Raw genomic sequence first — 15,838 nt, 5'->3', positions numbered from 1 at the left:
TAAGTATTTTTTAACAAATGCCCTGACCATAAATCTTTACTCGGTTCAGCTTATACCAACATATTTCCTCCAACAAATCTAAAGTGCTTTTGATATCTTCAAATGATACTATTAATACGAATGATTTACCCATTCAGTTGTTAATGCATATCTTTTGTTAATGATGACCACTGGACACATGGTTACAATGGTCCACACCATTGAACATTTTTAATTAACTCTGTCCTCTGGGCGCGAGGTTAAGACTAGGACAGGCTCCACTCAGTGTAGTCCTCACCAAGCTATCTAGCTGGGTCAAAATGGCAAACATCATGGAGCTATGATGCGATTATGAAGCATTCCAATGTTTTTCTTAATTTTCCTTTTCAATAAAGTTTATTTTATGAGATAAATCCAAAAAAAAATTTATGAGCATGAAAACACCCCTTCAAATCGATCATAAATACACATAAAATGGTTAAGTGAATGAAGTTTATAAATACCTTTTAATGTTAATTTCATATAGAATTCTACTCTAAAAACCAGAAATGGGATAAGAATAAAGGCATTGAAGGATACCCAGACAGTCCAAAGTTTAGGATCAATCCTTGAATATGATGACATGAAAAGCATAGTTGCTACAATAACTACTCGAGCAAAGTTATCTAGTCTTGACTCGACTAATATATTTATGTACGGCTTCCCAAACTCAAGTACTCTAAAAGATGCCTATATATTAGCATTAACTTGTCCAGAGCTTTTTTTATTATGTACCATTTGCTCGAGCATCTACTCTTAGGTCAAAGTGAGGATGGTAAGTTTTGTTCCTCGAATATCACAAAAAATATATATGAAAGAAGATTGTGCGAAAAAACTTACTGTAAGACCATGTTTTCCACCCAGATTTAGCTTGCAGATCATGAATAGTTGAACTTCATCCCAGATTTAACTTCATGCATCACTAGATATAATCTTTAAAATCATCCAGAATTTTACTAAATCATGAATTGTCGAAAGCCAGTGGATACTTATTACAAATGAATTGTGCTCATCATCATGAAAATGTAAGACATTGAGTCTCTGTAAAGCCCACTGTTTATTTGTCATTACATTTAATTACTTGGATGAACTATACATGATGAATGATATAAGAAAGTACACTTAAAAAACATATGCATCACTGAAGTTTGTGGAGAAAAAACATAGACGCTTCTTCATGCGCTTATGGATCTTTGTGGAAAAAAAAGATTAACTTGCATCTAATTGGAAATTTAAAAGATGAACACTTCTGGCATGCTACATAACAACTAGCAAGTTAATAATGAAATGGCAAAGAAGAAAAAAATCTCTAAATTTTTGTTATTATCATATGGACGCAGGTTTAATCTCCTGACCTCTATTTTTTCATTAGAAAAAAAATGGAATTAACCATTCATAATCGTCATTCTGGTAGTGTTAATGCGAACACCAGCAGCATGCTAGATAATAATAAAAACCAATTAACGGAGAGTCATGGAGAGTTACCTCCGGCAGGTAGCCTGTTCTCCAGCAAAGAGAAAGGAAGATGACCCAGATTCCTCTGCCTTAGATTTTTCCCTACCTTGCCCCTTTCTTCTTCTTCTTCTTCTTCTTCTTCCACTGGCCTGCAATTCTCCTTCTCCCCAGACTTCAATCTCTTCAGAGAATGACTCCTTGGCGTCATCTTCATCTTCTCCAACGCAGGCGAAGAAGACCCCTCCATGGATTTTCTCTTCCCTTGTATCTCTCTGTAGCTCCCACATAGCCTAAATATGTTCTGTATCCTTGTCTTCCTCTCCGACGACGCAATCTCCAGTCTCAGCTTCTTCTTCTCCCCCTCTTCTTCTTCTTCTTCTTCTTCTTCATTCTCCTTCTCTGTTTCCAGCACAGTGGCCAAGGTCGTTCTAGCAGTCATGGTCTCATGATCATGATCATGATCATCATGGGTCATCTCCAAGTCCATGTTTTTCTGCTTCCTTAACATCTCGATCTCTTCTTCTTGTTGCAGCACCTTCTTCTCCATTCTCTCCAGCTCACCTCTCAAGAACAGCGTTCTCTCCTCCACTTGGGTTCTGATCTCCTCTTCAAACCTCGATCTGAGCTCCTTGATCTCTTTCTCTCTCATCTTGTTCTCGGCTTGAAGCTTGAGGATGAACTGGTTCATGGCGGCTATGGTAGAAACGGACTCCTCTACGGCGGGCTTACCTGGCGTGGCGAGATTGGCTGCTCGGACAATGCACTTGGCCTTCGCACCGTATTCTAGAGTCGAGATCGTACGGTGGATCTCAGCCGGATCCGGGCTCGCGCACAAGATCATCAAGATCTTCGATTTGTCGTCCTCGAACGAATCCTATGATTACCCATTTCTCGATTAGATCGTAGTTTGCTAGGAAGAAGGAAAGATTTGATCTTGCTTGCCTGTAGAAGCATTGTTAGTTTGCTGTCTCTGAAGGGTACGTGAGAATCGCCGTTGGCGATTGATTCGACCACTCTTTTGAGAGCTACGTTTCCTTGGTTGATCTTTGCTGTCTGAAGAATCGGAATCAGATGAGAAGTGGGTTAGTTTTGGAATCGAATTTTAAGGAGTTTTGATTCGAGATGATTCGATGGAAGAACCTGGAGCTTGGCCTCGAGGCCGAACTGTCCGGCCTGCTCAATGTTCTCCGATCCCGCCATGTCGACCAGCATCAGTCTCCCTCCCACCGACGGAACATCGAGGATGATCTGGTAGAATCACGGCACTAAGATCATCTCCACAGCAGATTTGATCATGGAGGAGAACAGCAGGACGAAGAAGAAGAAGATGATGATGATGATGATGAAGATGAAGAAGAAGAAGAAGAAGCAGAATAAGACGACGAAGAAGAAGAAGATGATAATGATGAAGAAGATGAATAAGAAGGAGGAGAATAAGACGACGACGAAGAAGAAGATGATAATTATGAAGAAGATGAATAAGAAGAGGAAGAATAAGACGAGGACGAAGAAGAAGAAGATGATGATGATGATGAAGATGAATAAGAAGAGGAAGAATAAGACGAGACGAAGAAGAAGGAGAAGATGATGATGATGATGGTGACGACGATGATGACGATGAAGAAGAAGATGAAGAAGAGGAGGAAGAAGAAGAAGAAGAAGGAGAATAAGACGAGGACGAAGAAGAAAAAGATGATAATGATGAAGAAGATGAATAAGGAGAATAAGACGAGGACGAAGAAGAAGAAGAAGAAGAAGAAGATGATGATGATGATGATGATGAAGATGATGATGATGATGATGAAGAAGAGGAATAAGGAGAGGAAGATGATGATGATGATGAAGATGATGATGATGATGATGATGATGATGATGATGATGATGAAGATGATGATGATGATGATGATGAAGAAGAGGATGAAGAAGAAGAACAAGAGGAAGAAGAGAAGAAGCGGAAAAAGTAGATGATGATGATGATGAAGAAGCTAGATGAAGCTAGAAGAAGAAGAAGAAGAAGCTAGATGAAGCTAGAAGAAGAAGAAGAAGAAGCTAGATGAAGCTAGAAGAAGAAGAAGAAGAAGAAGATGATGATGATGATGAAGAAGAAGCTAGATGAAGAAGAAGAAGAAGAAGAAGCTTGATGAAGCTAGAAGAAGAAGAAGAAGAAGCTAGATGAAGCTAGAAGAAGAAGATGATGATGATGATGATGATGAAGAAGAAGCTAGATGAAGCTAGAAGAAGAAGAAGCTAGATGAAGCTAGAAGAAGAAGAAGAAGAAACTAGATGAAGCTAGAAGAAGAAGAAGAAGAAGCTAGATGAAGCTAGAAGAAGAAGAAGAAGAAGCTAGATGAAACTAGAAGAAGAAGAAGAAGAAGCTAGATGAAGAAGAAGAAGAAAGAAGCAGAAGCTAAAAAAGAAAAGGAAGCAAAAGAAGAAAAAGAAGAAAAGGAAGCAAAAGAAGCAAAAGAAGAAGAGGAAGAAGCTATAAACAGAAGAAGGAGAGGAAGAACCCAGAAGAAGAAGAAGATTTGGAGTGCGTACCAGGCAATGGCTGCGAGAACTTCTCTCGTTGCAGAGCGTGCTCCTGACTATCCTTCTCTTCTCAACCTTGGCCACTTCCTTGGACAGCCTCCCCGCGTCGTTCCCGGAGATGTACGTCGCGTTCTTCGCCTTCTTCCCCACGACTTCCAACCTCGTCTGCAACAATCCCAGATCGCAAAATGAGGAATTCCATCCGCCAATCTTCAACAATGACAATCAAGAGCAGGGGAAAGAGATCGACCTTCGGAATAGTTCCCTTTGGAAGGGCGCCGACGGCGACATTGACGGAGAGAAGATCGTAAATCTCCTCGTTGTAGATCTCAAGAACAGCAACCTGCACGAATACCCCCTCCTCGGATTCCCCCAAAATATCCTTCAACGCTCTGTACACGATCCCTTGCTCCTTGGCGGATCCGAACATGGTGTGGCTCTTCCCGGCCCCCGTAGGCCCGTACATCATGATCGTGCACTTGTTGCCGATCTTCACTCCCTTGATTCTCGATTCAACAAATCTCTGGTAGAATCCTTGGAGATCTTCATCCGCGGAGTTGGAAACCCCGTCCAGGCTGAAATCGCGGTAGCCGATGTCGGTGCAAACCCTAACGGACCTTCCATTATCGGGGATTTCGAGGATGGACGGCGGCTTCTCCTTCCTCTCTGGATAGTCTCTGATCCGGCTGATGACCTCGACGGGGTGCACGGTGGGGACTGCGTTCGCTGGGAGAGGGCTCGCCGCCATGGCCGCCAGCTGGTTCCTGCCGCCGGTGAAGTTCAGGCGGTGCTTCGCGTGCCTCGATGACGGCGTGGACGCCATTGCGAAGAGCTTCGCAAGAGATCGAAATCGAATTTGAAATTGAAATCGAAATCGAAATCAAATTCGAGATCGAATTCGAGGTCGAATTCGAAATTGAAATCGAAACCGAATTCGAGATGAAGATCGTCAGATCGTGATGGAGATGAAGATCGCGAGATCGAAATCGAGATCGCGAGATTGAGATCGAGGTTGATGGAGAGAGGAAGGGGGAGAGAGCGGGGAATGTGGCCGTTGGGAATTGGGGGGATTTTGAATGAATAGAGCCGTTGTGGAAGGATGGGAGTTTCAACTTTCAATCCGTTATTGGGCCTTGGCCTTTGCGTATTGGGCCTTGAGAATTTGTGTGATAATAGTAGGGTATCCATCCGTTATTGGCTTATTTATTATGTGCTATCCAAAAAATGGAAATGATAATGATGACGATTAGGATTCCTATTAATGGATATTGTTATTGTGCTGGGTAACAGATACAGATAACGGATGCCAGATGCGTTTGAATGTTAGGGGGATGCTAACACTGAAAATGATAACGGAATTGATATCATTATTGTCAAGGATAATGATAACAATTAAAGTTGCCGAGTCATTAGTTAATGCATTGATATTAGGTAGACATTCCCCATCAGCTTTGTGAATTATCATCATAAAGCTGTCCTCATTTTAATAAAATTCTGATGAGGCTTTCATGATAATTCATTCGTTAGATTGATATAACTACCAATGTGCCGATCAATAGGGTAATAATGTAAAACATTTAACCCAAGTAATGTCGTATTTTGATAATTTAAAACTTTTAAATAATGTATTCATAATAAAAATTATTCTTCATATTTATAATAATTTTATGTCCTGACTTACATTTTAATATATTTAATATATTAATCAATATATTATAATATTGTGTATGTTATGTCATTACATTAATTTAAGGACTAACATATAAATGCATGAGGTAATGTTCTAAACTATTCACACTCTAATCTAATGTAATATTTTGAAAATTTTAGTTTGTTATCATTAATTAAAATGATTTGAAAAAACTCATTTTTTATGTAGTTAGTTATTTTTTGTGGGTTGAATTTATTATGTAACCCCGTAGTGATATTACAATAGTTGTATCATTAGATTGATAAATTTTTTTATGTTTAATTCCTTAAGTAGTGTCATCATGATACTTAGAACTTACATGGGATTCAGAAGCACATTGAATATAGAAGTAACAAATATTTAATGAAGAAATATCTGAATTATATTAATCATCAAATATAATAACATTATCAAGCATGCAATTCTAGGTGATAATCACAAATAACATGCTATTTTGATAGTAACTTCATGGGGTTTTTTTTATTGAAAGGACCCTACATGCATGTCATCAAGGCTTATAATTTTTTATTGCATTTTTAGAATGGAGTTTTAATTTTTCTCTGTTTTATTTTTTTTAGCATATTTTTTTGTAATCAATATCATGAATAAAATAATTTACATGTAGTAAAATATTTGTTGGGTTTATTAAATTTTGCAATGATGTTCTGAGTTTTCTGATTTTTTAGTATTCAATGGAAAAATTTTATACTAAATTCATAAATAAAATAAAATTCTAAGTTAGAATAAACATTTTTTCGATTTATTTAAAAAAATTTATGTTGATTGTATTTTTTAAATGGTATTCTGATTCTTCCTAACTTTATAGTATATATGATGCTGTCTAACTTAAAATTTCATAAAAAATAAAATACACTTAGAATATATATATTTGTTTAATAAATATTTTAAGTAATTTTTTTCAACATTTCAGATCTTCCTAAAGTTTTGTTCTACCATTTCAATCAGCTACGTGGATCAAGAGAGACACAATTGGACAGTTCAAAATTATTCAACTCCAAACCGCGATATCTAATGATCCAAAAGTATTTTCAGGCTGTAATATTGAGGGTAGATTGGTCTCTATCCCTTTTATCCATCCATGCTATCTGATGTTTAAATAAAATCCTCGTCTTTGTAAAATGGCACTCTTAGATTGTGTTCTTAATTACAATTTGCAGACTTATTAGCTCGTTCAAAAACTTGTTTGGATCCATTCTTTGGCCCCCAGAGAAAAAAATTGAAGGGGTGATGTCTTGATCAATACTCATGAAGAGAAAGTACCACTTGGCCCCATTGGGTGTGTGATGACAATGTTTGTGTGATCTTCATATTCGTTTCAGACTCACTTCTTTGTCATCAAGGATAACCTAGGTTTTCAGCATCACACATGCTACCACCAACTTTGTAACTCATCAGGACATATCTGATAACACACAATTTTAGTGGGTTAATGAGAACATATTTACATGTTTATTTGGATTAGATTGATTATATATGGGGGTTATCAAGCCTAAAATGATAAAATATATTTTTAGAATGATAATTTGAATTTTTTGGATTTTAAAGTATTTTTTTTATGATTTTATATTCAGAAGGACAAAATTAGTTTGAATTAGAGTTTTATTGGATTCTTGAACATTATATTCATGAAGATATGATTTTTAAAGTTAGAAAACATATTTATTTTTATTATATTGGAATGATAATCATTTTTATGAATTTATTAAACACTTATAGGCTCAAAATTTGCCACACCACTTGTCTTTGTTCGATTCATGAAATATTGAGCAATCATTCAATCTAGTGAATGATTGGCATTGGTCAATCATTGGAATGATGTTGTAATGGCATCAAAAATCGCGACGCCATAAGGGACAAACATTAACTAACTGGTCTATAATTTTCTATTTCAGGCGATGACGTGTGATAAGCCAAAATTAGGGGTAAATTATGCAATTTTATAATCCCTTGTCGTTGTTGATTTTAGCTTATACAATAAAATTTATAAAACCCTAACTTAAGACGTATAGTGATAATTAAAGGTATCGTCCAAGGGAAGCTAGTAAGGAATTCAATTAGTGATCTGCTTGAATAATTTGACCCTAATTAGAGTTAATTTGATCTTTAATGAAGATCAAATCACCCTTATTAGATGAAGAGTTTAGAAAGGGGGGTAGAAGAGATGAGAAGAATAAAAGTGAGGAGCTCTAGATTGACTTCTTTGATCCAATAAAAAGGACCAAAGGGTTCAATTGGAGGGGTTAAGAAGGAGTTTTGGTTTTAGTTTGGTTAGGGGAATTGGGCATCCAAATTCACTAGCTACTATATCATAAACACAATCTAATATATCCTAGAAATTAAAAAATTTTATAATTTTTTTCTTAATGTGCAAGTGGAATTGCTAGATCAATTTAATAATCTCTCCTCTCAATCCTAGTAAGGGCTTGTACATGCCGCTCAAGCCTAGCGATCTAGAAGTTCAGACCAGGATCAACAAGAAAAATCACAAACTTCACTAACAAATAATCTAAGTTACACTAAACTGCAAATACTATGAATTAAAAAACACCTAATAGGGTTGATCCAGGATGAAGCTCCTCTCTGTCTTGCAGTTGCAAAAGAGCCACCTCCAGAAAGACCTCCTCATCTTGAAATTCAGCTTTTATACTTAGGTTAAATGGTTAAAATTACCATTTTACCCCCAATAAGTAATTAATTTTTATCCATCGAAGTAGGCTTGATCTGAATGATCCAACCGTACTGATAGAAAGGGGAGATCTAGAAGAGAAAATCCTTAAAAAATCACCACAATCCAACTTCTGGATCAAAAGTATTAATACATGAAAATTAACCAATGTAAGCCATTGGATCAATTTTTATTTATTTAATGTAACTTTTAAAACACACAATTACGTGCCCCTCTCATTGGCTGGCGAATTTTTTGAAAAAGTTTGCACAAAAGTCCCTCAAACTATTTGTGTGCACAAATTGACACCTCCCAGAAAATAATTATGTGTCTGCCCCTCCGCTTTGTATCTCCTTTATATTTCCTAAAAAGACCATAGAAAAATCATAGAAACATTCTACAAAATTCAATAAAACCCTGGAAATAAGTTTATTGCATTTTTACGCCTGCAATGGGCGATTGAGAGCTGTTATAATGGCATAATTGCAACAAAAAATTATAAATATATCCTTTTATATTTAAAAATTCATTTCTTTCTCAAATAAATTCTCAAAAAAATTGATAAAATTCTAGAAAAATATAGAAAATTCAGTAATTCATCCCCACATTAATTACCATTAAAATTAATTTTTAAACCTGCCATTTCTATATAAATATAATTATTACAAGCTTAAATAAATTCAATAAAATTTATAAATGAACAAAAAATTAGGGAAAATTACTTAGAAAAATTAATTAACATGTGATATATGATAACAACCCTCTTTCAAACTCTTTAGATGCGTAAAATTATGTTAATTACTTGAATTAAGTACTGAATTTAGGGTGTTATCAACATGGACAAATGCAAAAAGGCTATTTTTTGTGCAATAAATGATGGTTTCTGGAGGGCTTGATCTGGATGAACACGAGGATTCCACGCAGTGGAAGATTATAATGTAATCATAATAGCATCAACAAAACATTGAAACGAAGCACATGTGCACGGCTAGCATCCATGAGTTCTTGGATCTTGGAGCGAGACGAGTCGAGCTGCTCAAGTGTGTAGCCTCTAGACGTATCCATACGATCCTGGACACATCGAATCTCCTCCTTCTCGTGCAGATCACATCGGGTGTGGAGAGGGATTGTGGGGAGAAGGGAGAATAAGGGAAGGCCCCTGAATAATTCTGGCCTGGGTGAATTGTGTTCAGGGCCTTCCCCTATTTATATTAATTGGGTATTTTTTATAAAACCCCCCAAAACTTAAGTATATATTCCCACGTCCAAAAGACCATTTGCGTGTGACCCTCTAGGCCCATGTATCAATCTAGTTAACGACTCTAGTGGCCCAATAACTTTTATTGGCATTCCAAATTAATTAACTATATCATCTTATAGATCAATTAACGTCAGATTGATTTAGCCCAATCGATAGGTTAAGTCTCCAACACGCGGGGTGCCAAGCTACACTCGTGCTCTAGAAGATACAAAGGAATGTGTATCGACTCACTCATGGAACATGTTAGTCATCGGCTATTGTGTATGTATAGTCCCTCGTCGACTTGTTGCTCCTTGGACAATATAGGGTATGGTCAACTGTCAAACCCTAATCGGTAATCCGAGTTTGTACTGATGCATTCAGAAATCATCGGAGTACTCTTTTTTGATATTTCATTGCCTTGGCCAATGACTTCATCGCATTGTCTTCCTTGAGCTGTCACCTCTTATACCAAGGATGAACGATCCCATCTTGACCACTCAATCATCTTAAGGACCTCTTGATGCACCCAAACTAAGACCGTTTAGAATCCTATGATTAGAGACTCGTTGGCCATAATCAAAGTACAACCATCCACAAGACGTCTTTGGTGTCGCACGTCTATGGACCACTTACACAACTACGATGTGAATCGACCTGATTGACAATTCGGTTTAATACCATTCAGGGATTTGTACAGATCAATTCAGTGAACTCTTTCCACCAAAGAGCACCCACTATCTATCCTTGGTGTTTCCACACTATTGGCTACGGGACCGGCCATACTCATCGTATGAGTGAGGCTAGATCGTGCTATTCTATCCGAATACTTCAGTGTCCTTCTCGCATACCCTTTGAATATGAATGTTTAGAACACATGCTTAAAGACTAGTGATCTCCGTATTAAGATCTCATCATAATTCACCAAGTTCGGTCATGTATTCATGGACTTCATTATAAGCATCACACGTGCACTATAATGAATATGTTGTATAATGAACATGGAACGAGATGTGGAATGTGTGATTGACTTGCCGGCCACATATATTTCCATCACTAACCACATCATATTTTCCTTGTAAGTAACTACATCCATTCTTTCTTCTCTTTTGAATTGTAACATCTTTGGCATTGGGCCTGTTTTAAAGATCTCAACACATATCCAACTTCTACTTGGACAGAAAACACAAACAATTTTAGGGACCTTGCTGCCAATCCAGTGATCTTGGGGTGGAGTGGTCACCTGGACCCCATTATAGCTAACCACCTCATCTTCCAACAGTGGGTCCATTACGCTTTTGTGGCTCTCGAAGAACAAGGACACATCCACAAAGTAATGAAATGACTAAACTAAAAGAAATAATATAAGAAATAAAAGATGACACATAGGAAACATAACTAAAAATATATTTAACAACGTAATGGAGCCGCGTAACAATAACTCTGAAGAAAATAAAAATGCAAAATAGAAAATTAAAATCTGAGAGAAGATGTAAACCGGAATTGAAATTTAAATTAAACACACAGCTCAAGAGTAATAAAATTACATAAAAAGTGAAGAAATAACTTTTTTAAATATATGACATAGGAAACACATTTACAAGTATATAGCAAAGAAAAATGTCATAGCGAAGGAAGATAACAAAATACTTAACACTAAATTTTGAGCTGCTGAAGGCATAAATATTATAATTAAACCAATAACCAAGGCGTACAATTTTTTTATAATGATAAGTAAAACATAAAAGAAAGTGTATTGGTGGTGGAAGGTGGTAGCACCACTTCTTGAGGCAGTTGCAATCGGTAGCAAAGTCAGTGGCTATCACACTCAGCGGCGGCAGGTGACCGCGTAAGCAACTCTAAATCTTGGAAACTGCCTCCACGTTTGACTTTTTCAAGAATGAAACCCTTCAATTATCCCTCATCCCAGATAACAAGATAGTATATATCTTATATGGTCATCCCAGTACATAGTCGTCATCGCCATCGGCATCCAAATCTGCTGTAGGCCGTCGTCGTAATCCTTATCGTCATCCTATTAAGTGTCTTATACGGGCCTTAAATATATGGGCCGAAAAGCGGCGGTTGGCGAAATGGGCCTAGATCTGGAAAGAGGCTGCTCGAAAAATTCAAATTCTTGAATGAATTTCGTTTCCCGCCATTTCCAAGGGTATAAACTGGGGGCCCCAAGTAAACGAGCAGTAGTCTCGTGAAAGAGCGGCCATGGCGTCGAGATTGAAGGAGCGGGGCGGCGGCGGGGGGAAGGTCATGGCGCTGCCACCTCCGCAGAGATCTGCTCTCGACGGCACTCCGACGGTGAAGACAATGGCCAGGAAGAGTCCAGGAAGAACGCCGAGGTTGAAGGAGCGGGGCGGCGGTGGGGGGAAAGTCATGGCGTTGCAACCTCCGCAGAAATCTGCTCTCGAAGGCACTCCGACGGTGAAAATCTCGGCCAGGAAGAGTCCAGGAAGAACTCCTATTGTCGGGAAAGAGAACGCGAGATCTGTTTCTCGAGGAAAAGTTGCGCCCGGGGTTGAGAAGATGCCGGTGATTCCAGCCGGCATGCGATGGTCGACGTCTTCCGTCTCGAGAGGTAAGAGTTCTACCGATTCCGAAATTTCTCGGTTGATTGCCGAATTTCGATCCCGTGGAAGTGGAACGAGTAATCTCGAAGAAAAAGATAAGATTTTGCCCAGGCAGTCAAATAATCCCGATCCGCACGGCAGAAGAAGCCCCGCCATTCGCCACGCGGCGAGTAAATCGGTGAATTCGAGGGATGATATCAGCGCCACGTCGGGCTCGCATTTGCGGAGAAGTGTTTCGCGGCTACGAGGCAGTAACTTGGATAAAGTTGGAGATAAGACTTTGGAAATCTCTGATCAACGTCGAAAGAGTGGTTTTTTTCCTAAGAAGCGCGAAGAGTTCGTGGTTCTTGAGTGTTACTCAAAGGGAAGTACTACGGTTATATCGGGTTTGGAATCTTGCAGGAGAAGCAGTGATGTATCAGTAATCGCAGGGGAGAGCAAGCGTAGTTCGCAGATATTCCCCGATTCTACTGAAGGGGAAGAGACTGGTGGGCATGGGAATACAGTTATACTTCAATCCAAGAGATCGCATGAAATTCCAGCGAAAGAGAATGAGGGTTTTGCGAAAATGACATCCAAAGGTCCGTCCAAAAGAGAAGAAGCTACAGGGAAATCGGATGTTAAGGTCGTCGCAGTTGCTGACAGCGTTGCCTTCGTTCCTCAGAAGAAAGTTGATCTAAAGGTATCGAACAATGCAAAAGTCACCACGGTAGTGAGCGATTGCTCTTTAAAGCTTCAAGAGAAACTAGCTTACTTGGAGGGAAAAGTCCTGAAGATTGCTTCCGATATCAAGAGAACCAAAGATATGATCGAATCCAACGTTCCAAGGCAATCTAAGTTGCTTTTATCCGACATCCAGAGCAAGATCTCCGGCATAGAGGAAGCGGTCAGTCTGGTAATTGACGGAGTGGATGCGGTATCATCATCATCATCATCACTTCCTGCAAAACCCGAGAGCTCTCAATCTGATCTCGACAAGAATTTCACCGCGCCGAAGAAACCAACAAAGGATTTCAACCCTGATGAACTCGAAGCCAGGTTCTTCCCTCACCACAAACTTCTCAAAAATAGAACGTCAACAGTCAGCTCGAAAGAAAACTCTCAACCGCTAAGCCTCGTTGATGAAAACGCAATCGCATTGGAGTTTCTTGCTTCTCTGGAAGTTGATAAGTTGAATTGCAACACACGGCGTAGGAATGCATCCCTCGACTCGATAACAGTTCAGGAAACGGGGTCCGGGGCAACGTCGTCATTGGATAATCAGAGTAATCTCGTCGACACTGGAGACAATTCCCAATATACAACCTTAGAATCAACGCTCGCCGCCAACGAAACATTGGAAGATTTCGATGATCAGGAGAACAAACCCGTGATAATCCCATCAGAGGAAACAGAGGATTCCGCGGTGGACCAGCTGTTTGAAATAGGTTCCAAGTGTTCTACCGGCGGCTGGTTCGTTTCAGAGGGGGAAGCCGCCCTTCTTGCCCACAACGACGGTTCTTGCTCATACTTCGACATCACCAACAACGAGGTACGCGGGTTCGTTTTTAGCAAACTCTTGAAAGTTAACATTGACTTAATTAGCGGATAAGCTGACGAGATTTCTGCATAAACCTCAGATTAAAACTCAGTATAATCCGCCAGTGGACATATCTACTAATCTCTGGGGGGACTGTTGGCTAATCCGCGCGCCTGGGCCGGACGGCTGCTCTGGAAGGTATGTGGTGGCAGCGTCTGCTGGGAATTCCCTCGGATCGGGCTACTGTTCTTGGGATTTCTACACCAGAGAGGCTCGGGCCTTCAAAATCGAGGAAGAGGCAGCTTCTTCTTCTCTCGCTAGAGGAAGCTCCTTTGGGGGGCAGCAATGGTGGTATAGGCCGTGTGGGCCGCTTCTGGTGTCCGTTTCTAGTGGGCTGGCCACGGCCCAGTGCTATGATATCCGAGATGGAGAGCGGGTCTTGTCCTGGGCCTTGGACAGCTGCGCGGCTTCCATGGAGTTCTCCAGCCCACTTCAGTGGCGAAGCAGCGGCAAGCTGGTCATCGCAGAGACGGATGCCATACGCATCTGGGACGTCAATTCTCTGTCCCCCCAGTCTCTCCTGTCCGTCGGATCTGGTCAACGGGTCAACGCTCTTCACGTCAACAACACCGACTCCGAGCTGGGCGGCGGCGTCCGCCAAAGGTCAGCCTTTTCCCCTAATTTCCACTCCCCCCGGTCAACGGCGGCGTCTCCGTCTCGTGTCATCGTTGACGAGGGTCGATTTGATGTTAAGGCTTGAGGACGGATGACGAACGGAGTAGGGCAGAACCCACTCTGTCCTCAGTCATCCGTCCGGGCCTCAGGACAACGCCACGCAACCCCTCATTGGTTCCTGTTCCGTTCCGTCATCGGTTGGGAACCGAAAGAAATAACACGGCCACCAACGGATGACTGAATGGAAGCTTATTCAGTCACGTTCTGTCCGTCCATTGACCTTAGTTGACGGTTGACGAAACAGAAGGTTAACCACAGGCCACAGCAGTCAATGTATTCCATTCAAAATTCGTCAACGGTATCATCGTTGTGGGTCTGACACGTGGAGGGTGGGGATTGGTTGACAGGATCAGCTCGTCCGAGGTGGAAGGCAACGACGGAGCTTTCAGCACAGTGGATGAAGTCAACGTGATTGACCTCCGGGTCCCTTCTGGAGTCGGGCTGAGAATGCAGAAAAAGTCAACAATTGGCGGCGAGTCCATCTTCTCCCGGGGAGACTCGATCTATCTCGGCGGTGCCGAGGCCACGTCATCTGGCGGCGGGCAGCGGACGACCTCCATTGTCAAGGAATTCTCTCTGAGGAAAGGAAAACTGAGAGCAGCATATCAGATGCCCAAAGTCAACGCCCACCCCCATCACGCTCCGTTGACCCAGGTATGGGGAAGTGCTGACCTTGTGATGGGCGTCTCAGGGATGGGCCTATTCGTCTTCAGCGCGGCCGCAGGTGACGGCGAGAGTGGCGGCGTCGCGGATGTTTTTGGCCCGGATGATTTGTGCAGTCCCTCCTTTGACCATGTGGGATCAAGGGTGCTCCTCATATCCAGAGACCGGCCCGCCATGTGGAGGTACATCTACTAAAATTGCCCTTCTTGTTTATAACTTATACCCGGGCTTAGTAAGGTTATTTATATTATATATAGAAGCCAAGAAGCGTTTGCTCCTTCCAATGTCGTTTGTGTTTCGGTTATTGAGAATCGGAAGCCATAATTTAATTACTTTTCTTTTGTTGAATTTCACTTTAATTTGTATTACTATTATCCAAGGAAACGAACTCGCAATAAGGGGACAATTTGGCAAGTAATTTTTTTTGCTTGAAATGGTGGCCGCTGAACTTTTTCTGAGCGTTCCTTCAGAGGAGTTAAAAACCCTTCCATGATTATCGAAGTCAACCACACGTGTCGCTTTTATATTTGTTACATTTCTGTTCACCTAATCGTATCCAAATCTTATTTTAACTTGTCTTGTTTGCTTCTTACTGCTCGTCCAAAAACTAGATGAAGACTTGATGATGTAAACTAGTTTGGAAGCACACGTGGTTCGGAACCTTAATTGTAAATGATTTATTTACAAAGAAATCATTTACAATTGTGTCAGGTTC

At 40.4% G+C, this 15,838-nt stretch overlaps 2 protein-coding genes across 2 annotated transcripts; one reads left to right on the top strand and one right to left on the bottom strand.

Moving 5' to 3' along the window:
* Nucleotides 1-1,359: 1,359 nt before the first annotated feature.
* On the bottom strand, nt 1,360-5,066 carry LOC144710544 (P-loop containing nucleoside triphosphate hydrolases superfamily protein). The gene is made up of 5 exons (XM_078584353.1): nt 4,256-5,066; nt 4,015-4,170; nt 2,614-2,721; nt 2,416-2,526; nt 1,360-2,347 (listed from the first exon to the last, which is right to left on the bottom strand). Exons 1-5 carry the CDS (start codon nt 4,826-4,828, stop codon nt 1,490-1,492), a joined length of 1,806 nt encoding a protein of 601 aa, XP_078440479.1. The 5' UTR covers nt 4,829-5,066; the 3' UTR covers nt 1,360-1,489.
* A 6,725-nt stretch (nt 5,067-11,791) lies between these two features.
* On the top strand, nt 11,792-15,557 carry LOC144710523 (Transducin/WD40 repeat-like superfamily protein). Its single transcript, XM_078584332.1, has 3 exons — nt 11,792-13,737; nt 13,826-14,388; nt 14,808-15,557. The coding sequence occupies exons 1-3, from the start codon at nt 11,845-11,847 to the stop codon at nt 15,316-15,318; spliced, it is 2,967 nt and encodes a 988-aa protein (XP_078440458.1). The 5' UTR covers nt 11,792-11,844; the 3' UTR covers nt 15,319-15,557.
* Nucleotides 15,558-15,838: the final 281 nt, after the last annotated feature.

Source organism: Wolffia australiana, chromosome 12 (genome assembly GCF_029677425.1).
Source record: "Wolffia australiana isolate 7733 chromosome 12, ASM2967742v1".
In the NCBI taxonomy this organism is placed as follows: domain Eukaryota; kingdom Viridiplantae; phylum Streptophyta; class Magnoliopsida; order Alismatales; family Araceae; genus Wolffia; species Wolffia australiana.
Note: the sequence above shows the minus strand (reverse complement) of the source record. Positions and strands in the feature narration are given on the sequence as shown.